We start from the raw sequence: 26,220 nt of genomic DNA on the forward strand, positions 1-26,220 counted from the left end.
AAGATAATACAATATTATATTTTAGAAGGCATCTGGCCCTCACAGTGTCTGCCAAGAAAAAACTCTGGCCCTTGGGCAAATGTAGTTGAAGACCCTGATAAAAAGATTTGAAATTTGATGAAAGTGGCCTTAAAAAAGGTCTTAAAAAGTTTTCAAATGTGGCTTCCTTGAACCTGCAGAAACCTGGTCTATAGTGAAGTGCCATCTGTAAAAGTCTTGAATGTTTTGTTGAAAAAAAATCTCATTACAGTTTGATTAACATTCTCAAATGCCTCTATGAAGAGGAAGACCATTTACTGTCTAATACAGTGAAGTCTCATTGATGCATTGGGAGTGTATGTTTGTATCAATAACTTGAGCTCTGCATAATACAACGTCCCATTGTGGTATTGTGTCTTTTTCCCTGTCTCTCTGTCTTTCCCTGTGTTTCTTGCAGGATTATAGGTGGTGTAAGCACGATTGACTCCCCCCATTTTGGATTGTGATTTGCCTGAAACAAGGCATAAGATGGCTGTATTTTGTTTACATGTGGGGCAAAGGATGGCAAAAAGGAGAGGACCACACTGTCATGTCCACACCTACAGCCAGCAGAGAATTTTGTGCCACTGTGTAGTTTTTGTTTGGGTTTCACCTAAATTGTTTTTTGTTTAATGTATAATAAAATCTGTAAAACACATCATTCAAAACCTCTCCCCTTTTTCACGTATCTCTAAATCCCACGTCTCCCTGGGATGTAACAATAAAGTATGAAAGAAGGCAGAACCATATATTATAGCAAAGCTATAAAATCTAAAAGTTAAAGTGGCAGTTGATCTTACCAGACAGTAATCCAAAGCACAAAGTCAACTGGAAAATGGCTTAAAAAGAAAGTTTTACCAAAATGTGTGGATAAATTAGAAGAAGGCAGGCAAGGATCTGGTACAATTGAAATATAAAGTATTAATTAACAGTTGATGCAAACCATTGTGCCAATGTTATTTTAGTTATTTCACAGTCATATTATTTTAATATACTTTTTGATAATGTTTCTTACTTTGGAATTAAAAAAAACTAAAAAAAAAAAAAACAACAGTGCTTTAAATATTGCTTTTAATTAGACAAATACATATTTTAGTTTTTACTCCTTTTGCTACTTCAAAGTGATGGGATGCAAACATTTACATGAAGGAAAAAATCATCCAACCCTACCATTATCTGCTGAAAGCAGATGCCACAGTGACAACTATTTGTAAAAAGCTTAGCCCTCTCTTGACAATTTATATGATTAAAAGTCACTGCTCTTGTTTTACAATATCTAATCATTGAAAGATGGTGAGAATGTACCTATCTCATGTCTCAGCATCCCCTCCAACCAGTGCTGCCGAGCTCCAGACAGGTTAATGGTGAGCGTTGGACGACAGCTCTCTACCATCATCACTGCCTGGGACAGCAGCTCCTCTGAGAGACAAACCACAACCTGAGGATGAGAAGCCAGCTACAATTAAGCTGAAGGAACAAAAATGGAAGCCTAAAACATTAGAACACTGCTAACTTAAAGACACTCAACTGGCTAACTGTAGACACTCAAATTGGCAGATGTGGCATTTTAGGGTGTGTGTTTTTTTTTGTAGCATTCTGTTATCCTGTAAAATTGCATTGTTTTATTTTAACTAAATATTTATGTGTTTTAGCAGCTAATGTTTCTGCTTCTTCCAGCCACCTACAATGCTAACAACTAATAAATACATAGATAGACAGTGTTTTATGATTTTGCCTGTATAAATGTCCAGTGGACGTTTCTTAATAGTGCAAGAACAAAAAGGGTGGAACTCCCAGAAAAGGGTGCAACACCAAGATATTCTATGATGAAATATGATGCCAGAAATCTAGTCAGTGTTACAGATCAGCTGGCTTCCATGTGAACATTCACTAACTGGCAATGCTAACAGACTAAACATTTCATCTACAGATTTGTCATTCCCATACCTTGCCAAAGTGTCTGTGCTATTTAATTATTTTTCATGCAAAAATATTTGCATAACATTTGCCTGTCCATATTGCTTCTTGTTGAGAACATAATGAATATTTTAAAAAATCATAAATCCTTGACCTAAAGAAAGAGTAACTAACCACTCCCAGTTTTGCACACATCTGTTGCTAGACTTTTATTTGATTTGTGCAAGTTAAACGAAAAAAAAATATTTTAAAAGGGTTACATCTTCTCACCTCACCCACACAACCTTCCTTCTGCAGGTATTTGCGTACTGCTGTCCACACACGGCTCTTGGGCAGCACTTTACCACCTGTGACCTCTTCAAAATTCTCATATGAGCCAAATTTCGTCAAGACACATTCCAGGATCCCCACTGCCTGAAACAGGAAGAGGTTTAAGTGCAGAGTGAACAGAAGCCCAAAGACACAGTGACTGAGAAGTGCAGTGTACCTGAGCAAGGAAGAGGCCAGACCCTTCTCTGTATTTTTCCAGCACACTACTCGGTTCTGGAGAGGAGTATTTAAACTGGGGTTCATAGTGGTAGTCTGACTGGAAGAAAGCCTGACGTTCCTCCTCTAGGTTTATGGGTCGCAATGCCACCAGCAGGCATGGGACACGAGGTACTGAGGAAGAAGGAGAGGCCATTGTCTTGCCCCCACCCAGTCGAGCAATGTGGGGTAGTGAGGTGGCAGGCCGCATGCACCTCCTTGTGACTGGGCGCACAGAGTTGACAGTGCAGGTGCTTTCACTTCGTCTCATCCACCCTGCAGGTCCCGGGCTGGCGCCAGTCAGACTACGGACCGGGGGAGATGGAACGCCACTGCGCCACGGTGGCTGCAGGATTCTCCTTGCAGAGGGCATTCTAAGATTTGCCAAGTTGACCTCTGCACTCAGCAGCTTGCGGTTTTCCATTCTTTGTCCTGTTCCGAGACTGTTCTTAGCTTTGGCCTGGCAGCCCCCAGCTTCAACAGCCACAGCATTGTGATCTGTCACCATAGCAGGGCCAGGTCTGGTGTACACCTCTGACTGCTGCTGTGCATTTTTGGCGAGCCTGTTTCTCTCAGTGATGCTGCTGCTGCAGGCTCTGGTTCTGGGATGTCTGGTACTCCTGTCAGTCTGGACGTCTGGCTCTAACGCATCTGTTTTGTTCTCCTCCCCTTCGACCAGCTCCATGCAGTTCTCACCCAAGTCAAGCACCATTGCCACATCAACGATGTAAACCTGGCAATAGAACATATAAGACTTTGTCAAAAGCTTATCATTAGATGGAGGCTATTTGCTGCTGATATAATAAAACAGTTTATTTGCATCACTATAGAAATATACTTAACTAGCAGTTACAACCTAGCCAAACTTGAATATTCATATAGTATGCTTTAACGTGAGTGGTTTGCATTACACTGTTACTTACGTTTACACTTGTTATATAAAGTTAGTTAAATGGATTATATGTTTTTAATTATTTTTGATTACTATTAATTTGCCATAAAAATATCTACCAGATAATCACTCTAAATTGATTATCTGTTAATCTAAAGATAATCTAAATAAGTATGTTCAAACGAAAATGAATGGTCTATACCTTGTTATAAAAAAAGGTGGCAATGGAGTAATCGAAGCTAGATTCATTTATTTTCTGACCATTATTTATTTGCTGTGTGTCTGATGAAGGCGCTGCAGAAGCGGACTACGAACATTACTATGAACATTAACATTACAAAACCCAACGTCGTGCACTGTGTCTTCAGTTTTTTCTTTAAATTACAATAAAATTCACGAGAATGCTTGCAAATAGACACAAGGTGTTAAGACAATAAAACCAACAGAACTTAATCTTATAACAAATGTCGCTTTCTGCTCACGTGACCATATTGTGGCATTTCCTGCGTAAATAAATCAAGATTAACTCACCATGCATCGTTCTGACAAAACGATCAATACGATCGGAATGCTCTAATAGCGCCTTTATAGTATTGGCTATCATCTACTTCCGGTTGGGAGCGGTGCGTGTAACGGTACAGTCGATGACGCGGAATGAACCCAGTGCGGCGTTGGAAAGTAACGCGCTGGCACGCTGCGGCGCGGACCAGTGACAGTCTGGCGGTACGCTGTTGCGTCATCACGCATTCCACGCACGCCGCTCTCCCGTGAAGGGTCTGTTCAGCCGGTCCGTCTGTTTTTCACTGCGAGGATAACTTACACATTTTCTTCTGTATGAATGTCTTCTGAATGAGTGTTGCATTACGTAGACGTCTATGTATCTTAGAAAAAGATATTACAGATAAATGCTGTATATGTAAAGGAATACCTCATGTAAATATATATAATTCAATCAGTGAAATTATTATATAATATCTACAATCATTGATTTTACTTTTTAAATCTGTTGATTATCTCATTGCAATGCCATCTGGCAGCCGGTGGGATGTATTAGACAAGTTAATATTTTATTTAACAACAAAAACATTTATTTCTTATATAGCCCAAAATAACATACACCCCCCCACAGTTGACCCTTCTGCACACAAGGAAAAACTCTCTTCTAGGAGAGAAAAAAGAAAGGAAGAAACCATGGGAAGGAGTGATACAGAGAGGGACACCCTTCCAGGGTAGAGTGAGCCTGCAAATGCTGTCAGTGCATTTACAGCGTATATCAGATGCCCTTATCCAAAGTAACTTACAATCAGTAGTTACATGGACAGTTCCCCTGGAGCAACTTAGGGTTAAATGTTTTGCTCACGGACACAATGGTAGTAAGTGGGATTTTAACCTGGTTCATAGACATGTGTGTTACCCACTAGGCTACTACCACCTATTTTATGTTTCATTAGCAGAAAATTGTAAATGATTAGGTGACTGTGTCCTCCTGTGAGTTATCTACAGTGGTCAGAACCTATTACAAGCAGGCCAAGAAAGGAAAACCAGTCAAAAGGGTTGTGGACAGCCAGGATAGCAGACACCCTGTTTTATGCTATAATTCACTGGGAAACCTTGAATTGAGAACATATAAACATTATCTGCTGGTGAGAACAGTGGTGTGAAAAACTATTTGCCCCCTTCCTGATTTCTTATTCTTTTGCATGTTTGTCACACAAAATGTTTCTGATCATCAATATATATATATATATCTCTCTCTCTCTCTCTCCAAACCTACATGGCCCTGTGTGAAAAAGTAATTGCCCCCTGAACCTAATAACTGGTTGGGACACCCTTAGCAGCAACAACTGCAATCAAGCGTTTGCGATAACTTGCAACGAGTCTTTTACAGCGCTCTGTAGGAATTTTTGTTGTAATTCTGCTTTATTTGAGGGTTTTCTAGCATGAACCGCCTTTTTAAGGTCATGCCACAACATCTCACTAGGATTCAGGTCAGGACTTTGACTAGGCCACTCCAATGTCTTCATTTTGTTTTTCTTCAGCCATTCAGAGGTGGATTTGCTGGTGTGTTTTGAGTCATTGCCCTGCTGCAGCACCCAAGATTGCTTCAGCTTCAGTTGATGAACAGATGGCCAGACATTCTCCTCCAGGATTTTTTGGTAGACAGTAGAATTCATGGTTCCATCTATCACAGCAAGCCTTCTAGGTCCTGAAGCAGCAAAACAACCCCAGGGAGCAGTGTGTGGGCATTATCTTGCTCAAGGTGACCTCAGCAGAACCATGGCAATTCGGGACTTGAAACCTGTAACCCCTTTCAGTTACGAGACTGCTCCTTTACCCACTAGGCCACCACTACCCATTAGCATTGTCATACTTTGCCCTAGAATGTTCACAAATACACTGTACTGAAAATATGTTGTGACAATTTAAACCCCACCAGGGTAGGTTCAGCCATCTAACAGAACCAGTCCACAGTGTGACTGAAGCACCATGGCCCTCTTTATTTAAATGAAAAGTTCCCTAGCTGAACAAAACACCTCAAAGAGAAATTGCCATTTAACTTGTTGGGAGGTGCAACTTTCAATAACTCTCCTGTCAAGATACATTCATAGCAAAAACAACCATAATGAGATGAACCAGTGTTAAATCATTTTTATTTACATTTTAGGTTATAAGAGTATTTCATTTTTCCATTCTGTAAATATCATCAAAGGAGGTCAAAAAACAATAAATAATATTTTGTATCGATTCTGCTGTAAAAAAAACTGACAAAATAAAAGTAAACTGTACAGCATAATATGGCAATTTGAGAACACAAATTATTTAAATGAGTGAGGTGGGAGAGTTTGAGGGAAAGAAGTGACCGTGGTCCAAAGGTGCAGTCCGAGGATTTCTAAAATGCCAAAAGTATTTTCGCCACTGTAGGCCACATACAAAAAGCCGTCGTCATCCTTCTCTTTCTCATAGAGCTGTCCCATTGTGATGCTGTATAGGAAAACAAGTGTGTCAGAGAGAGGTGGTGAATAGTACATGTTCATGTACTGATTCAAGCCGACTGACTTCTACCTGGATTGAGGCACAGTCTTGTCCACAAACAGGAAAATGGCCTTTTCTGAGGGCAGCTGGATACGCTTCCTAATGATCCACATGAACTGTGCCACGGTGATGTCAGCAGGAACCAGGTACTTCCTCTTATCAATGTCTACAATCTGTGAATCTGACACTTTCTCCACAATCACCTAGAACCATGGATAACACAAACACAAAGCATTTGTCTCAAACAAAAACACTCCAATCTGCAAAAGATTATATGGTGTTTAAGACTCACCGGCACCCTGTCAGGGTACTTGTTGCGAATTTTGGCTGATTCAACACACCGATGTTCTGTGGATGAATGAAAGTACCAGAGGAAGAGATCAAGAGATGGGTGATAAAGTTCATGCTCTGGACGATCTCCACAGAGAGAGCTAGCTTCCACCTGCTCTCTGATCACCACCCACTAGGGTGGTTTCATGAGAAAACGTGCCGTGGCCACCTTACATAATGTCATCAAGACTCGTTTAGAAAAATGGACGACAAACGAGAAGCAAACCTCAGTAAATGGGATCACCAATGCATTATGGGAGATATATCAGCTCCTATATTTGAACATTGTGGCCAGTGGTATCATTGCAGGATAATATACAAGATCGCATAATCTAAAGCAGCTACCAACTACCATCCTCGGCTATGTCAGCATGTCTACATATTTACGTATGTGATTTATTATATATTTTATTTAAAGACACAGATGTAGTTGCACTGTACTTGGCCTAGGGTTTCTTGACGTAAAGCTTTACTAACAGTCTCAATTCAAAGCTCACCGAGAGAATGGTCCTCTTTAAACATCCATTTCATTTTGGCTGCTTTGCCGCGTTCTTAACTTTTCACTAAAATGAGTGTGAACCGTAAACCCAACACAAAAAAAATCCAGTGTGGAATTAGCAATACACGCTCTGCTTAACACCGACGAACCCAAAAAGTGACGTCACAATGGGGCGAACCATGGAGGGAGACACTAAGGGGGCGTCCAAGTCTTCTCTAGTCATGTCAAATAGGATTTCAGTGTCATTCTAACCATCTACACAGTACATATTGAAACAAGTCTTCCAATAAACCACTACAAAAAAAAATCAACATAAGGCTACTTAAATGCTGACCTCAGACTACATGTGCAAATTCAACAGTGCAAGATAGGGCACCACTCTAATGCAGCTGACAAAAGAGTATAGCAATACTGTTTTTTTGTGCAAAAATAGCCATAGCTAGAGAAAAAGTATATTATCTATTATGTGCAAAAGAGCAAACACAGATATATTAAGATATAATAATAATATTGTCTTGAGAAATAAAAACAACATTATGCTGAACAACAGTATTATGAAGCGTTAAAAACACAAGTCACCCAGGCTGTTTGGATCCCTATCCAGTCTACAAGAACGCTAACATAAAATAAATTAATATACTCATATGGAGGCATAAACAGATATGTTTTACCTCTGGATACCACACATACTACACAATACTACGTTTACATATGCTCAAGTATACACACATTTTAATAAAATATTTTCACAGCAGACACTGTATATAATTCACTACTGTTTTGGATGTTTTGTTTTAAACAGAAAAGAAAAAGACTTTCGCCAGAATTTTGTTATACATAACTATATTGACAATAAACAATCTCTCTATAAAACAGAGGAAGAGAGGTGGTCTTCCTCACTGTTGAGCTGTTTGGTCTCTTGAACCATGAACAGAAATCATTCAGTGCATCATGAAGGGACGCTTCACCATCACAGGCAGGTGGAGAAGTAGTTGTTTATGGACTGAAGGGCCTTCAACATGTGCCATGGATTTTCTTGGCTATTTTCCAGCTATTACTTGATGATGTGTGTAAAGGTTTAAGAGTATCTGTACTTTAATAATAACAGTACATTAAGATTTGCCATAGTAGGTCACACAAATTAATTTTCCTAGCACATACATAAAAAGGAATTTTTTGGAGGAGACTTCTATTGACGATTCAAAATAGACTTTATTTAAATGTATATTTGAATTCATATTTGTTCCATTTAAGATTTTATCATAGAGTACTGATTGTTGTTTTTGTGTAATTTGAACAGGTAGGATATTTCACATAATTGTATATGAATGCAGAATGTATTTATAATAGTCTGAAGTTGATTTATCATTCTATAGGCATCAAGACACTTCCTATGCACAAAATTTATTTTTCAGATACTTTGGTCTGGTTATTTGGAGGCACAGGTTTGCCTAGATGGTGTGCAGTGGTGATGCCATATGGCAGAGCGTTTAATTTCTCCTTAGCCTCAGGATGAAGACGGAAACCTCCTGGGAAGGTGAGATTAAAGAGATTTGTGGATGCAAAGGTCAAAGGCTTCTCAGTCCATATGTCCATCAACCTCTCTCTCCATGAATCCAGCATGGCTGTTCTCACTTCTGGCGGAGAGTGTGCAACTGCCCAGAAGATCTGAGGGGCAAGGACCTGGAATCCACAGAAGTTAAGGACTCCGTTCTGCAAGCATATAAAACAGAGAAACACAAATAATGTCTTTCTTTCAAACCAATCATATGAACAAGTCAAAATTAGTTTGTATTTTTCTTCCATATTAGGGCAGCGGCTATCCTAGCAGATGCTGTTTCAGCTTTTGATTTGGGACAAAATGACATTGTAAGTATAAGTATGTACAAAAAAAAAAAACAGTCCCCTTTCTCCCTTGCACCCAGTGCTTTTTGGGATTGGCTATAATTTCCCTGCAATCCCAATGTGGGAAAATGACCTCAGGCAAAAATCTAAAAATTACTGGTAATTTATTATTGCTCATTTAAATGCAGCCCAAAGTCTGAGCACAAAACTTAACAGACTAAACAGACTAAGACCATACCAAAATCCAAACAATGTGCTGTGCAACATCTTACCTGCAGAGGCCACAGTGTCACATTAATGTCACCATTGATGCCATCAGGAAGGTACATAGACTCCATGCCTTCAGTGGTAAAAGACAGTATAGCTTTCTTTGCCTGTGAAAAAAATTCATGTTTCACTGACAATCACCGCAGGGCAAATGAAAGTCTTTGTGATTTCAGTTCCTTTATGGTTTGAATTTCACCAAAATTGTGAGAAATTGTGTCTAATAGCACACAGAATTGAGTTTCCTTTGCTCATTTCCCTGCCATGTGCCCCTGTGTGTCTTGCTGTTGCAGGAATTGTGTGTTTTAAATGAGGTGTTGCTGAGCACATTGTGTTCTTGATCAACAAAACATTATAAAACAAGTAGCAGTTTTAGAAAAATGCAGCTGTATGCCACTTGTCAAATGAAATGTTAGCATTTAAGAATTCATATTTTAGATTACCCTTCATCTAAGGCTTGGGATCTGTTTGGAATCATACTGGAAATATCCCACATGCCAAAATTGTATTCCGACATCAGCTTAAAGAATGTTTCTGTAAAAATTACCTTGAAGATGCCATTGTCATACATATTTTGAAGTGAAAAGGCAAAACCTTGAGCAAAAACTCTGTCAATCCAACCTTTCAGGATGGCTGGGACATTAAACCAGTACAGGGGGAACTGCAAAGAGAAACACAAAATCAGAAGAACATAATTTTTACAAAAATGTATCTTTAGGAATGTGAGTGTATGTCTGAAAATTTCCTGTATACTTAAAACTACTATGAATGTATTTCATCATAACGTTATTTGATGAAATCTAAAGAATGGCTGTGAAGTCCTTTTGACAGTATTGTTGATGTATTTGGGGCTTTCATTTTAATAACAGAATGAAAATGGAAGGAACCTGGAAAATAATTAAATCCGCCTCTTTCACTTTTTGCTGCTCAGCTGTGATGTCTTCAGAAAGTCTGCCTTCTTTCCATGCAGCCATGGTTTCATCTCCATAATCAAAGTGTTCAGGATTTTTCAGATCTCCTGGCAAAAGTGAATCATTTGTAAAGACCTGCATTTGCATTCATCCCCAAAACTGTAAAACAGGTTGACAGAATTTGAGACATTATGAACTGGGTGGTCTGATTGAATGACAGAAACCTTTGATGTCCTCTGCTGTTGCAGTGGGCTTGAAGTTCATGGCATACAGGTCAGATATATAAACCTTACAACCTCTGTCCTTCAGAGCCTGAACAGCTGTGCTACATGCTGCAGCGTTGAAGGATCTTGGGCATTGGTGAGCATAAACAATAAGCACTGTCTTTCCTGTATCAGTTTAGAAAGAGAAGACAGAAAACAACAGATTGGGAAAAAGCAGATTGTTTGCATGCCAACTTAAATTACGTATAAATGTATCTCTGAACTAATTTGGCTCATCATATAAGAGAAACACAAACATAATAGTTTGGATACTGCATAATAGACAATTGTTTTACAAGCATGGTGTATTACATAACATTTAAGTCAAGTCAAGTTTATTTATAGAGCACTAGAACAGCACCAAAGTGCTGTACAAAACATAAAAGGGCATACAACTGCATTTAATCTAGCAAATAACACAATATCAAAGTGCTGTACAAAACATAAAAGGGCATACAAAGGGAGAAACACAAACATAATAGTTTGGATACTGCATAATAGACAATTGTTTTACAAGCATGGTGTATTACATAACATATAAGTCAAGTCAAGTTTATTTATAGAGCACTAGAACAGCACCAAAGTGCTGTACAAAACATAAAAGGGCATACAACTGCATTTAATCTAGCAAATAACACAATATCAAAGTGCTGTACAAAACATAAAAGGGCATACAACTGCATTTAATCTAGCAAATAACACAATATCAATTACTGCAAGTTATTATATGCAAAGAGAAACCAAAACATACATTTAGCTGGTAAACATGAAATTGCTAACAACTCACCCATTGTTTACTCTTGGCCAGAAGTAAGCTGCAGTTCAGTTGCAGAGGAGGTGAACTTCTGTGTCTGGCTCCAGCCAGACTGCTGTGCTCTTATACAGGACTTTTAGCCATGACTTGCATGAGAAACATGTCCGATTGAGTCTGTTGAGGAATTTGCACAAAACTGGTCTGACCAGTCAATGTCAGGTATGACGGTTTTCAGCTATAGTGAATTGTGAATTGTGTCCACATCCAATAATGTCCACATCCAAATCAATATTTTTTAAAGATGAAATGTTCTCTAGTGCCTTACAAAAATTGTAACAACTGCAATAAAAGTACTGCAAGCATACAGTTACTGTACAACTATGTGTGCCTGCACTGCAGAACACAATTTCTGTCTAACACTGTAGTAAAAAAAAAAAATATATTGCATTAGCATGGAATTCGTACCATGGAATACATGGGAGAACAAAATCATCTGTATTTTGTATATGACTCCCAGAGTCTAACTATTGCATTAGAAGGGTTGTCAAGTGGGCAATGGTATAATTGTGTAGTGTTGTTGGTCTGTGTTGAGGACATTGCTCTGGAACAAAGTTCAATTGTAGCAGATACACAAATACAATCTAAGAAGACAAAGTCACAACCTGTTCAGTTAATATTTGAGCAGCTCAGTGGTAATATGACCAGCTCTTTTATTACATGATTTTTTTAATACAGGTGTGTTTTACACTATTAATATCCAGTGTAGAGTGTAGTGCCAACAACTGAATTTTTGTAAACGTGTAAAAATCATTTACATTTGAAAGACTTTCAAGTCACATGAGCCAATATTTTGTTCGCACAACAGAACATAGTAAAATAAGCAATGATTTTCACAATATGAGCTCATTTCAAATTTGATGGTTGTGTCAAATTGTTGGGACAGGTAGGTCTGGAGAGTTATGAGTCTGAGGCCAGTTGCTCAAATGGTAATCCAGTTAGATTTCATATAACAGATTGGGTTTCATATTGAAAACGATTTGTTCAAAGGGAAAAAAGGGATTCTAAAGTCAGATCAGATAGCATAATCCAATCTCACTGGATCAAACTTTTATGTTGTTCAAACATTTGTGAGTGAATTTGGATACATTTGATCCAAAAAATAATCCAGAGAGGATTAAATGTAAATTTCAGTCATAATATTAAGTAAAATTGATCACAAAGGCATGATTGCTGATGATGTGTAATCCTAGATTTCAGGAAGGAGAGTCATGGTGGTCACCATCATGTTCGGAGGAGAGACGGTAGAGGTAGTCCAGAGCTTCAAAATCCTTGGTGTCAACATCTGACATGGATTGTCAATACAACTGCGATGGCCAAGAAGACCCTTCTCGGCACATGTACAATAACTATGTGAAATATCACTCCTATTTACTTTTTCACTCAATCATCATCTTAGCTGACTTAAACCCTCTGCTTACTTAAAATTCTAAACATTCTAGACTTTATATTTCATTTAGTTTTTACTTTCTTTGTTTTTTTTTTAAAACCTTAGTTAATCTATCTATCTATAGTTTTATTGAATTTGTACAATTGCTGATATTAAAATGAAATATTATTCTGTTTCAATGTAATAGTCTGGTTGCATAAAAATTTTAATGTTTGTTTGTGTGTAGTGTTTTCTGTTTCTTCAAAACATAATTGATATATGTCTTATACAGGACTCTTAGCCGTGACTTGCATGAGAAACATGTCCGATTGAGTCTGTTGAGGAATTTGCACAACAGAGATCACCAAACTGGTCTGACCAGTCAATGGTCTAACATTGTTAATGGTAAGTTTTCAAATATCAGGTATGACGGTTTTCAGCTATACAGGACAAGTGAATTGTGTCCACATCCAATAATGTCCACATCCAAATCAATATTTTTTAAAGATGAAATGTTCTCTAGTGCCTAACAGCTCAAAAAGACCTGATTAATGTGTTAAGTGACAGGAGATGGCTCAAAAATATGCCACTGTCACCCAGCCTTTTGCAACTTTTTTTTCAAATTGTAACAACTGCAATAAAAGTACTGTACACAAGCAAGACTGCAAGCATACAGTTACTGTACTACTATGTGTGCCTGCAATGCAGAACACAATTTCTGTCCAACACTGTAGTAAAAGAAAAAAAAATATTGCATTAGCATGGAATTCGTACCATGGAATACATGGGAGAACAAAATCATCTGTATTTTGTATATGACTCCCAGAGTCTAACTATTGCATTAGAAGGGTTGTCAAGTGGGCAATGGTATAATTGTGTAGTGTTGTTGGTCTGTGTTGAGGACATTGCTCAGGAACAAAGTTCAATTGTAGCAGATACACAAATACAATCTAAGAAGACAAAGTCACAACCTGTTCAGTTAATATTTGAGCAGCTCAGTGGTAATATGACCAGCTTTTATCACATGAATTTTTTAACACAGGTGTGTTTTACACTATTAATCTCCAGTGTAGAGTGTAGTGCCAACAACTGAATTTTTGTAAATGTGTAAAAATCATTTACATTTAAAAGACTTTCAAGTCACATGAGCCAATATTTTGTTCGCACAACAGAACATAGTAAAATAAGCAATGATTTTCACAATATGAGCTCATTTCAAATTTGATGGTTGTGTCAAATTGTTGGGACAGGTAGGTCTGGCAATCAAGAGTTATGAGTCTCTGGGGCCAGTTGCTCAAATGGTAATCCAGTTAGATTTCATATAACAGATTGGGTTTCATATTGAAAACGATTTGTTCAAAGGGAAAAAAGGGATTCTAAAGTCAGATCAGATAGCAGAATCCAATCTCACTGGATCAAACTTTTATGTTGTTCAAACATTTGTGAGTGAATTTGGATACATTTGATCCAAAAAATAATCCAGAGAGGATTAAATGTGAATTTCAGTCATAATATTAAGTAAAATTGATCACAAAGGCATGATTGCTGATGATGTGTAATCCTAGATTTCAGGAAGGAGAGTCATGGTGGTCACCATCATGTTCGGAGGAGAGAAGTAGAGGTAGTCCAGAGCTTCAAAATCCTTGGTGTCAACATCTGACATGGATTGTCAATACATTTTTTCATGTGAAAAAAGAAATGTAAAATAAAAGAGATGCACTAGTATACTTCACATTGAAATCTAAATACAAAATTTGTCAGTTATATTCCTATACAGCAAATGGCAACTACAAGTGTTCCAAGGCAATGAATGTGACATAAAACAAGTCAAACAGAAACTTGAGAACAAACGATTTATTGTTGCTAAACCCATTTTATTATCCATCCTGTTTGGAGAAGGGTGATAAGAACTGCCTGTGGCATGTTCTAGAGGCACAGAGCACCTTGTGGAAACACAAGTTGAAAACTACTACACGGTATTGTTTTCTCACTGTTTAATGCACTCACTAATAAAAACTTTCAGGAATTTTTCACACCACACCTTCAAACGCATACAGTTTTATCTACTATAAGGAATGACAAAGCAACTTTATTTAATGAGCATATGCAAGTCAAACATTTAATGGTCACTGTTTCATAATTTAACTAAATACTGAGATTGAATATTTCATTCTAACCTGCATCCTCTGTGAAACTGAGGATGTGAAACTGCATGTGAAGAGGTTTAGCTTCCCCCTTGGACATTTGGAGTCCTGATTAAACAACTGACGCTGATTCCACCTGCATGATTGTGGTTTGATTTAACCAGGCAGCGTCAGGGATGGGGAGAGCAATTCTCCAACACACAGCCTGAAGGTTCCCTGCATCTGTTGTCCCTATTGATCTGGAGGCATGCAGTGTTTGAGTGTTGTCTGTTTTATGTGCCATACAGGAATGCGCTGAGTCACGAGGACTATCCTGGGCGACTTGTGGATCAACCCGTCCAACAATGTCACAAGAGAGCAGCAGGGAGCTGCAGAGGCAGTACCGATTGGGTACTGCCTTCAGCGCGTGGCATGGTGGTTTCCTTGCGCTTTATGTTTTCCTTTTCCCTACCCTCTGTATCCATCATTCCCTTCCCCCTAGGTTGTGACAAAGAGGTTAACAAATTAGGTTAAATAAATTGCTGCCCTGATTGTGCTCCAATGTTAAAGGGAGGAAACCCTATGGAACACCCAATAAACAAATATACTCCAAACTTTTGCCACATTAATTACTGACTTAAACAATTCTTGTCTGATAACCACCATTGTGCAACTTACTAAATATTTGTATTTGTCACTGCTGAATTGAAATAGGGTGGAACCAATCCCCAAAGTTTTTTCAAAGGTGCAGGGTAGGTGCCAGACCATCACAAGCAGGTAAAATAAAGTAAAAAAAGTAGTCTTTTGAACATCATTTGTTTAAAATAAGTAGTCTGAGTATAGTCTCAGTCTAAGCAGATGAGTTACAGTATTGGGTTGAGTTCAGGCCACTTGAGACAGTACAATGAATCACTGGGGTAGTGGTGGTCTAGAAGGTAAGGAAGCAGACTCATTACTGAAAAGTTCAAAATCTGATCCGCCAAGACTCCACTCATTTTTCCTGCCATATTAGATGGTTTTCCTATTACTTTTGCAATCATCCCACTGATGTATTTATATTCTTTTATGTGATTAAACTTACAGGGAGCAGTTTGTTTTATGTGCCATATAGGAACATGCAAAGTCATGCACACAGTGCACTGGGAGCAGTGTGTGGGGACAGTACCATGTGACAGTACCAGGGGCACCTTGATTTCAAAATTTATTATGCAACATTAACGTAACAAGTCCTTAGCTTCTACGCCACCACTGCCCTCATTTGTCAGTGCCAGACAGTGTAAATTTTATGTTCACTTCCCAGTCTAGACGTCTCAAACCATTGTTTTCCTCAAATAACTCTTAAACCAATTTTGCCATTTTCGCCACCCTGTCCGAACAGTTTCCATGAAGGAGTGTACTTTTTTAAAAATGTGAGAAAACAAAAAAAAGCAAACCTCTTCCACATCCAAATAATTTATTAATTCTTAGTCCCATTAAGAAAGCAGAGCCTATGACTGTGTGTGTGTGTATACAGGGAGTGCAGAATTATTTGGCAAATGAGTATTTTGTCCACATCATCCTCTTCATGCATGTTGTCTTACTCCAAGCTGTATAGGCTCGAAAGCCTACTACCAATTAAGCATATTAGGTGATGTGCATCTCTGTAATTAGAAGGGGTGTGGTCTAATGACATCAACACCCTATATCAGGTGTGCATAACTATTAGGCAACTTCCTTTCCTTTAGCAAAATGGGTAAAAAGAAGGACTTGACGGGCTCAGAAAAGTCAAAAATAGTGAGATATCTTGCAGAGGGATGCAGTACTCTTAAAATTGCAAAGCTTCTGAAGCGTGATCATCGAACAATCAAGCGTTTCATTCAAATAGTCAACAGGGTCCCAAGAAGTGTGTGGGGAAAAACCATGCCCATGAACTGAGAAAAGTCAAGCGTGCAGCTGCCAAGATGCCACTTGCCACCAGTTTGGCCATATTTCAGAGCTGCAACATCACTGGAGTGCCCAAAAGCACAAGGTGTGCAATACTCAGAGACATGGCCAAGGTAAGAAAGGCTGAAAGATGACCACCACTGAACAAGACACACAAGCTGAAACGTCAAGACTGGGCCAAGAAATATCTCAAGACTGATTTTTCTAAGGTTTTATGGACTGATGAAATGAGAGTGAGTCTTGATGGGCCAGATGGATGGGCCCGTGGCTGGATTGGTAAAGGGCGGAGAGCTCCAGTCCGACTCAGATGCCAGCGAGGTGGAGTACTGGTTTGGGCTGGTATCATCAAAGATGAGCTTGTGGGGCCTTTTCGGGATGAGGATGGAGTCAAGCTCAACTCCCAGTCCTACTGCCAGTTTCTGGAATACACCTTCAAGCAGTGGTACAGGAAGTCTGCGTTCTTCAAGAAAAACATTATTTTCATGCAGGACAATGCTCCATCACACGCGTCCAAGTACTCCACAGCGTGGCTGGCAAGAAAGGGTATAAAAGAAGAAAAACTAATTACATGGCCTCCTTGTTCACCTGATCTGAACCCCATTGAGAACCTGTGGTCCATCATCAAATGTGAGATTTACAAGGAGGGAAAACAGTACACCTCTTTGAACAGTGTCTGGGAGGCTGTGGTTGCTGCTGCACGCAATGTTAATTGTGAACAAAACACTGACAGAATCCATGGATGGCAGGCTTTTGAGTGTCCTTGCAAAGAAAGGTGGCTATATTGGTCACTGATTTGTTTTGTTTTTGAATGTCAGAAATGTATATTTGTGAATGGAGATGTTATATTGGTTTCACTGGTAAAAAATAAATTGAAATGGGTATATATTTGTGTAACACTCCCACTAAACTTGTTTTTACCATGATGACATTTTAAAGAACCCACCACCAGATTCACCTATATATGATGCAAGGGAGGAGTTTAAGTGGAAGTTACCAAGTACATTTAATTTCTGTCTAGGGTTATGATCTCGCAGTGTGTCGAAGAGCTCAGGCTAGCCTGTTGGAATGGCTATAGCTGTATGCGATTCACCTCCCTTGCACTAATTTATAATTCCCATAAAACCACAACACATGACAACACACGTACAATAGAACTATATATTACAACTGAACATTTATTTCCCTCCCCAACAATTATACAGGGGAAAACCCACACCACATCAACATTAAAACAATAACACAAATAAAATAAAATACCCGGGTTTTAAATGTTCACCGTCTAGGTACCTTTTAATATCGTTGGCGCGCTTGGTGGAGCTCAAACTGGTGTGTTGAGTTTACTCACTACGTCTTCCAGTATTGTACCAACGATCTGCCGCACTTCTGCCGTCTGCAGAATAAAACTTTCATCGGTGCAGCTCCTAACGTAGAATGAACGCTCCTCGCGTGGTCCAACGCCTCCACAGCACCGGGCCGTCCCGCGTCGCGCTGGTCTCCCGGTCTCCGCCGCGTGCAGAGTTCCCACCGAAGTCTGTGCACTTCTACCCTTTATAGCAATTGCTATTTTTCTGGAAGTCAGCGAACCTCCGTCATGCACTATGCACCCTTATGCATGAAAAATATTTAACTCCCAAACTAGTACAACATAAATGCATGTGAATGCATTTGCTATTTTAACCAAAAGCGTGTAACTTCACTAATTAAATTAAAACTAAGAAAAACGCTGTCTCCTGTCGCTTCTCTCCCAACTCTTCCTGTCACATGCTCTCCATCCCCCTCTATGATAGGACAGCACAAAATAAACTGCATACCATTACACAGTTTAAACAAGATATAAACATATTATATGAGCATATAATGAAACAAAAACACACTTGCTGTACAGATATTAACAAAAATAATACAAATAATATCAGTGCACCTGAGAGGGTGCTACACTCTCCCCCCACCAAAACCCGACATGTCCCCATGACGGTAGCAGACGAGATCACGTAAATTTACCTTATCCCTCTATTTAAAATGGTACCTACCCAATCCACTTAAAGAGAGTACTGATATATCTGTTAGGTAAGCTCATAGTAGATTGAACTGAGCTAAGATTAACACTTACAGGAGTGACAGAATGAGTTATTAGTTTTACTGAGGTAGGCTGCCCTGGGAAGTCATAGGTGAGTCTTTCAGGGGCCCTCCTAACTCTTCGTGGTCGTGCACTTTCTTCTTCTGGCTCTATCATCTCCTCTGATCCAGGAGTCAAGTTCTCTTGAATTACCGCTGTACACTCACTTCTGATGTCCATTATCACTCCATTTTCTGGTTCTCGAGGACCACTGTCTGATTCTTCGGGTCCCTGATTTGATAACCAGGAGCTCTGACTTTCGTCGTGTTGTGGGTCAAGAGTGAATGTCTCTGCAGGCTGATCTATTCCCAGGTCAAGGCTAAAGGGTTCTGTGCGTTCACCACTATTCCCGTATGTCACAGGTTGTGAATATTGGTACGTGTAAACTTGCATATCATCCTCTTCTGAATCAGATCCTTCATCAACATTGTTAACAGACTCCTCCTCCAGAACTTCAGGTACTGTGGCTTTCTTAGCCTTAAGCCTTTTACTCTGCCTCTTTTTGGGTGCAGACACCTTGGTTTCCTCAGCAGACAGCCGAACATCCTGTCCAATTGGCAAGATCAAGTTACGATGGAGAACCTTCTTTGGACCATCTCTATGTTCTGGCTTCAACTTGAACACAGGCAAACCTGGCATTTGACTTTCAATCACATAAGGAGTCGAACTCCAGCGATCTGCAAGTTTATGTTTTCCTTGAAGTCCAACATTTCGAATCAAAACTCGGTCTCCTGGAGCAAGTGGACAATAGCGGACTCTTTGATCATACTGCTGTTTATTTGCATCATTCCTTTTCCCAGCCACACTTTCCGCTAGCTGGTAGGCAGCTTGAAGGTCTTTCTTCATGTTTGAAACATACTTCAAGTAAGACTTAGGAGATGAGTTGCCCCCCCCAAGACCAAAGCACACATCGACTGGCAGCCTAGCTTCACGCCCAAACATTAAAAAGTATGGACTATATCCAGTAGAATGATTTACTGTACAGTTATAGGCATGGACTAAGAAACTGATATGTTGGCTCCACTTGGCCTTATCTTCAGTGCTCAGTGTTCCCAGCATGTTAAGCAACGTCCTATTGAATCGCTCAGGCTGAGGATCCCCCTGAGGGTGATACGGGGTGGTTCTGGACTTCTTAACTCCAAGCATTTTCAGGAGGTCATGGATGAGGTGACATTCAAAGTCCCGTCCCTGATCAGAGTGCACTTGTCTAGGCAAGCCGTAGTGAATGAAGAACTTTTCCCACAGCACCTTCGCAACTGTGGATGACTTCTGGTCTTTAGTGGGAAATGCTTGTGCATAGCGTGTGTAATGATCTGTAACAACCAGTACATTGCAAACATTTTTGGAATCTGGCTCCAATGACAAGAAGTCTATGCAGATAAGATCCATCGGTCCCTCACTGGTAAGGTGTTTCAGTTCAGCTGCTCTTGTTGGGAGGGTTTTCCGTTGAATACACCTGCCACAATTTTTGCAGTACCTTTCAACCTCTTCTTTCATACGAGGCCAATAAAACCGCTCTCGTATAAGTCCATAGGTCTTGTCGAACCCTAAATGACCAGAATTATCATGCAATGAACGAAGCACATCCCCTCTAAATTCCTGTGGGAGCAGCAGTTGCTGGTGTGCTTGCTTTTCAGGTGCTTTTGAGACTCGGTAAAGAATAGAATCTTCTAATCTCAGCCTCTTCCCCTCTTTCAGCAATAGTGAGATATCTTTGTGCTTTGTACGATCAGCACAACTCACATCACCTTCTGTAATTGCTTTTATTACTTCACCAATGCATGGGTCTGCCTGTTGTGATTTTGCAATCTCACCTGGATTTAGCTTAGGTAGATGATGAGTACATACTGAGGACACATTGCAATAGGCCCTTGGTATGACCTGCTTAGATGCCCCAATTATGTCAATGATTCTAGCTGACTGAAAGTGTTTACGGCCCCTGACTTGAGATACCTGACACAAGGCTTTGACACTACCACAGGGAATTGTCTCCCATTCATCACTAGGTGCATTTGTCACATGAGGACGACGTGACAGGGCATCAGCATCTATGTTTTGCCGGCCAGGCCGATACTTCAAACTGAAGTCGTATGTTGACAGGGCAGCCAGCCATCGATGTCCAACAGCATCTAATTTAGCAGTGGTTAGGACATATGTTAAGGGATTATTATCCGTATGTACTTCAAACCTTCCGCCATACAGGTAGTCATGCAGTTTGTCAGTTACAGCCCACTTCAGTGCCAAAAATTCAAGCTTGTGTGTGGGGTAGTTCCTCTCAGATGGTGAAAGACTTCTGCTGACAAAAGCAACTGGACGTAATCCCTTCCCCTGGTCCTGATATAGCACCGCACCCAACCCTTCTCTACTGGCATCAACATGTAGAGTGTAAGGTAAATGTGGGTTTGCAAAGGCCAATACTGGTGCTTCAGTGAGACATTTCTTCAACAACTCAAATGCCTCTTCACACTTCGCATTCCACCGATGACCAAATGGCTCAGAGGGATGGAACTTCACCTTCGAATCATTCTCATCCTTGTCTTTTTGATCATTTCCCTGTATGCATTTCTTAACAGTCTTCCGAGCAGTATCACAGCCCTTCAACAGCTGGTTAAGAGGAAAACAGATCTTGGAGTAATCTCTCACAAAGCGCCGGTAATAGCCGCTAAATCCTAAGAAAGAGCGAAGAGCAGAAATATTGTTTGGACGGGGCCATGACTTTACTGCCTCTACTTTAGAAGAGTCCGTGCCAACCCCTTCCCTGGAAACAATGTGTCCCAAGTAATTTACCGAGGTGCAACAGAACTTACATTTGTCCAAAGACAGTTTCAGGCCTTCCTCTTTGAGCCTGTCCAAGACTTTAAAGAGACGTTCATTATGCTCCTCAAGTGTCCTTCCGAACACAATGAGATCATCCAAATACACCAGAACCTCCAAAAGGTTCATGTCGCCAACCATCCTCTCCATTGCACGTTGGAAAGTGGCAGGTGCACCAGATATACCTTGGGGCATTCTTTCGAACTGGTAAAACCCAGCCGGGCAAATAAATGCAGTCTTTTCTTTATCCGATGAGGCTAAAGGTATCTGGTAATAACCACTTCTCAGATCCAGCACACTGAACCACTGACTACCATTCAGACAGGTAAGTGCATCTTCAATGCGTGGCACAGTATACTGGTCTGGTACAGTTCTCCTGTTTAAAGTCCGATAGTCCACGCACATTCGAATGGCGCCATTTCTTTTCCGCACCACCACTATGGGCGAAGCATAGGGACTTCTCGACTCAGAGATAATACCAGCTTTCAGTAGACCATTCAAATGTTTTCTCACATCTGCCACATCACCTGGGGGAAGACGTCTGGAGCGTTCTCTGAATGGTTTATTATCGGTCACTCGGATTAAGTGTTCTGTGTTCTTCGCACATCCAACATCAAACTCATCCCTAGAGAAAACTTCCTTTCTTTCCAGCATCCGGTTGCACAGCTGTTCTCTCCATTGTTCAGACATTGGAGAATCCTTGAAATTAAATGAATCAGAGGTCAACTCACTACTGTGGCTATCCTCTGTGATCACTGGAGCTTCTCCTACAACATCCACAGGGCAAAGTTGTGCTATGGGCATTCCACGTTTCAGAGTCACTGCATGAGTCGACATGTTCCTCACCAGAAATGTGATGCGTCGTTTACTCATCTCGTTAGCCTTCTTTAGAGTGGGTAACACTGTGAGCTCTCCCTCCTCTGAATCAACTAGAACTGTGGGAGTGGAATGACAACCATGAAGCTTAGGGATGCCAGTAACAGTAGCAGTGCCGCCTGGAGGTAAGAACATAGGATTGCCTCTAGCAAGCCATACAGTCCCATTTCCCAAGTCTGCAGTCTCGTTGGGAGACTGTTGAAATTTCTGATATGCCTGTTTAATCTCAGGATGCACGGTCATAGAACACAAGAAATTCTCTCCTCCTTTCAGTTTGCATGAGTTGAATAACCTTCGCACAACTGAAGTGTTTGTCCCTATGATGACTGAAGCTTCACCTTGAATTATAGGGTCAGGGCACACAAGCACAAGTGTCTCAACAGTCTCTGATACTCCTACTACATCACTATTAAACTCAAGCTTCAGACACAGATAGCCTTCATAGGGATAGTCTTTAACACTAAGGCCCCATATCTCCAAACAATCAATAGGAGTCAATGGCATGTGCTTCAGATACTTGTCGTAAAATGATCGGTAGAGTAAGGTGACTTGAGATCCACTGTCAAGTAAAGCTTTTGCATATATGTCTTCAATTCTCACTGAGACAATAGAAGTAGGTCCAATTAGACCTACCGGAATTGCAGCTTCCTGTGTTTTCAGTGTTTCACACTTGGCGGAACGTGTTATCCCTGGAGCGCCAGCCCGTCCCTCTACTGAGCCCCTGTGAAGTTTCCCGATGGCTGTCTCAATTTTAGAAGGCGTTTGTTGACCTTTCTGAGATTCTCTGGGTTCTGACATTCCCGCTGGAAGTGACCATCTTCACCACATTTATAGCAGAAGACATCGTCTCGCCGAAATTTTTCTTGTTTTTCAAATTTTACTTTAGCACTGGGCCTCCTCTCTACATTCTTGCCTGTGTTCCATGGTGGAGCCTGAGCATCTAACGAGGGTGAAGAAACAGAAAGAGATAGAAGGCGAGTCACTTCTGTCTTTAGCCCTTGCATCTCTCTGGTGAGCTTTTCCAAGGAAAGATCTTTTTCTGCTGCTGCTGAACTGGAATCAAGCTTCAATGCTGGGCCTGAAACAGAATTACATTCCATAGAAGCAACCATGGTTGATGCAGCAATGCACTTAGCACCAGGTCTTTCCATTATCAGATCCTCTTCTTCTCTTACATCACGGAGGAGTTCAGTGAAAGTAGGTGCAGGTTTGAGTTTATATGTCATTCTCACACGGAGAGCGACAAGGTCATGAACCAATGATCCTCTGACAACTTGCTCAATACGAGTTTTATCCATGTCGGCCACATGAAGTCCACCTTTCCTTAACACAGAATGAAGCAGTTTGTCAATTCTAAGGAGGTAGAGAGAGAGCTTCTCACCTTCAAGCTGATAGGTGTTCCTGAACTTTAACATGAGATCAGTGGCATTCTCCGTCGTTCCATAAGCTGTTTCCAGAGCTGTCAGATAATCATTAGCAGTGGCATTGGGGTTACTGATTCTCAGGCATCTAACAATATCTGCTGCAGGCCCTTTAAGACTCTCAGCTATCCTTTGCTTCTTCATTGAATCCACACACTTCCACTCATCCAGCATGTGAGCGGTTTGATCAGCCCATGCTTCATATTCCTCTTCTCCATGAGGAGTGGGCTTTACCCCTGAGAATATGCGAAGTTTGCGGTACGACTGATTTTCAGATGGTGTAGTGTGACACTTTTCAACCAAAGATGATATTGCATTAACTAGCTGAGTGTTCAGATCTGGAGCAGCCGATGAAGGTGATGCAGAGTTTACCAGACCCTTCACATCCATGAGTGTCTTGCCCTCACTAGCAAGGAATGTCAGTAGTTTTGTCTGAAAATCTGCCTGAACGGGAGGATGTGTATCTTCCATAGCCATGCTGACCACCCAGGGAGCCACCTCACCTTTTACAACTATTTGCTCTGGAATCTTAGCAGTGCTTACATCAGTTGAAACCTCAAGCAGGATTAATTGTTTCCTACCACAAGCTGCTGGACAGCGTCCTCTCACTTTTGATCGACCAAACCTCTCAACATCATCAAGGACATGATAAAGAATATCATCCGTAATTCCTACAGAAACATTACTAATCACAATGGCATTTTTAGGACTAATCCCTTTTTCTTCACACCAACTCACAATTTGTTGTGCTTCCATATTGCAAGATTCTCACCAAATTTCAGTACCTTAAGGCCACGTATATCTAATGAAAACTACTTTACATGCAATAACAAAACCCATAACGTGTACATGAGAAAAAACACATAGCATACAGAAGAAAATTAATCCCGGACAAGAGCCCCCACGTGTAACACTCCCACTAAACTTGTTTTTACCATGATGACATTTTAAAGAACCCACCACCAGATTCACCTATATATGATGCAAGGGAGGAGTTTAAGTGGAAGTTACCAAGTACATTTAATTTCTGTCTAGGGTTATGATCTCGCAGTGTGTCGAAGAGCTCAGGCTAGCCTGTTGGAATGGCTATAGCTGTATGCGATTCACCTCCCTTGCACTAATTTATAATTCCCATAAAACCACAACACATGACAACACACGTACAATAGAACTATATATTACAACTGAACATTTATTTCCCTCCCCAACAATTATACAGGGGAAAACCCACACCACATCAACATTAAAACAATAACACAAATAAAATAAAATACCCGGGTTTTAAATGTTCACCGTCTAGGTACCTTTTAATATCGTTGGCGCGCTTGGTGGAGCTCAAACTGGTGTGTTGAGTTTACTCACTACGTCTTCCAGTATTGTACCAACGATCTGCCGCACTTCTGCCGTCTGCAGAATAAAACTTTCATCGGTGCAGCTCCTAACGTAGAATGAACGCTCCTCGCGTGGTCCAACGCCTCCACAGCACCGGGCCGTCCCGCGTCGCGCTGGTCTCCCGGTCTCCGCCGCGTGCAGAGTTCCCACCGAAGTCTGTGCACTTCTACCCTTTATAGCAATTGCTATTTTTCTGGAAGTCAGCGAACCTCCGTCATGCACTATGCACCCTTATGCATGAAAAATATTTAACTCCCAAACTAGTACAACATAAATGCATGTGAATGCATTTGCTATTTTAACCAAAAGCGTGTAACTTCACTAATTAAATTAAAACTAAGAAAAACGCTGTCTCCTGTCGCTTCTCTCCCAACTCTTCCTGTCACATGCTCTCCATCCCCCTCTATGATAGGACAGCACAAAATAAACTGCATACCATTACACAGTTTAAACAAGATATAAACATATTATATGAGCATATAATGAAACAAAAACACACTTGCTGTACAGATATTAACAAAAATAATACAAATAATATCAGTGCACCTGAGAGGGTGCTACATTTGTTTTTTGTTTCCTAATAATTATGCACAGTAATAGTCACCTGCACACACAGATACCCCCCTAAAATAGCTAAAAATAAAAACAAACTAAAAACTCCTTCCAAAAACATTCAGCTTTGATATGAGTTGTTTTTTTTTTTTTTGGGTTCACTGAGAACATGGTTCAGTAATAAAATTATTCCTCAAATACAACTTGCCTAATAATTCTGCACTCCATGTATATTAAATAGTACCAAGTAACAGTTTCATGTTTGCTTAACATGATCAGCCAATGATCCACTTCAGGAAGATCTTAAGGTATAATGTTATCTGTGA

The 26,220-nt window shown here is 40.3% G+C and overlaps 3 protein-coding genes and 1 long non-coding RNA gene across 4 annotated transcripts in view; all 4 read right to left on the minus strand.

Annotated features, from left to right (window-relative positions):
* Positions 1-4,018, minus strand: part of kiaa0895l — a 10,566-nt gene extending 6,548 nt beyond the window's left edge. The window contains 4 exon segments of the mRNA XM_028955688.1: positions 1,324-1,456; positions 2,206-2,349; positions 2,423-3,193; positions 3,884-4,018. Coding sequence (XP_028811521.1) covers positions 1,324-1,456; positions 2,206-2,349; positions 2,423-3,193; positions 3,884-3,886 — 1,051 coding nt within the window. The 5' untranslated portion in view covers positions 3,887-4,018.
* A 1,968-nt stretch (positions 4,019-5,986) lies between these two features.
* On the minus strand, positions 5,987-7,381 carry LOC114765539 (gamma-aminobutyric acid receptor-associated protein-like 2). Its single transcript, XM_028955689.1, has 4 exons — positions 7,213-7,381; positions 6,678-6,733; positions 6,416-6,588; positions 5,987-6,334 (listed from the first exon to the last, which is right to left on the minus strand). Exons 1-4 carry the CDS (start codon positions 7,244-7,246, stop codon positions 6,169-6,171), a joined length of 429 nt encoding a protein of 142 aa, XP_028811522.1. The 5' UTR covers positions 7,247-7,381; the 3' UTR covers positions 5,987-6,168.
* A 597-nt stretch (positions 7,382-7,978) lies between these two features.
* On the minus strand, positions 7,979-13,189 carry nqo1 (NAD(P)H dehydrogenase, quinone 1). Its single transcript, XM_028956613.1, has 6 exons — positions 11,285-13,189; positions 10,459-10,623; positions 10,211-10,341; positions 9,871-9,984; positions 9,332-9,433; positions 7,979-8,927 (listed from the first exon to the last, which is right to left on the minus strand). Exons 1-6 carry the CDS (start codon positions 11,286-11,288, stop codon positions 8,619-8,621), a joined length of 825 nt encoding a protein of 274 aa, XP_028812446.1. The 5' UTR covers positions 11,289-13,189; the 3' UTR covers positions 7,979-8,618.
* A 4,689-nt stretch (positions 13,190-17,878) lies between these two features.
* On the minus strand, positions 17,879-25,957 carry LOC114766433 (uncharacterized). Its single transcript, XR_003742785.1, has 2 exons — positions 25,889-25,957; positions 17,879-18,644 (listed from the first exon to the last, which is right to left on the minus strand). It is a non-coding gene; the product is annotated as an uncharacterized LOC114766433 (long non-coding RNA).
* Between the last annotated feature and the right edge of the window lie 263 nt (positions 25,958-26,220).

The sequence above is a fragment of the Denticeps clupeoides genome, chromosome 16 (assembly GCF_900700375.1).
Source record: "Denticeps clupeoides chromosome 16, fDenClu1.1, whole genome shotgun sequence".
NCBI lineage: Eukaryota > Metazoa > Chordata > Actinopteri > Clupeiformes > Denticipitidae > Denticeps > Denticeps clupeoides.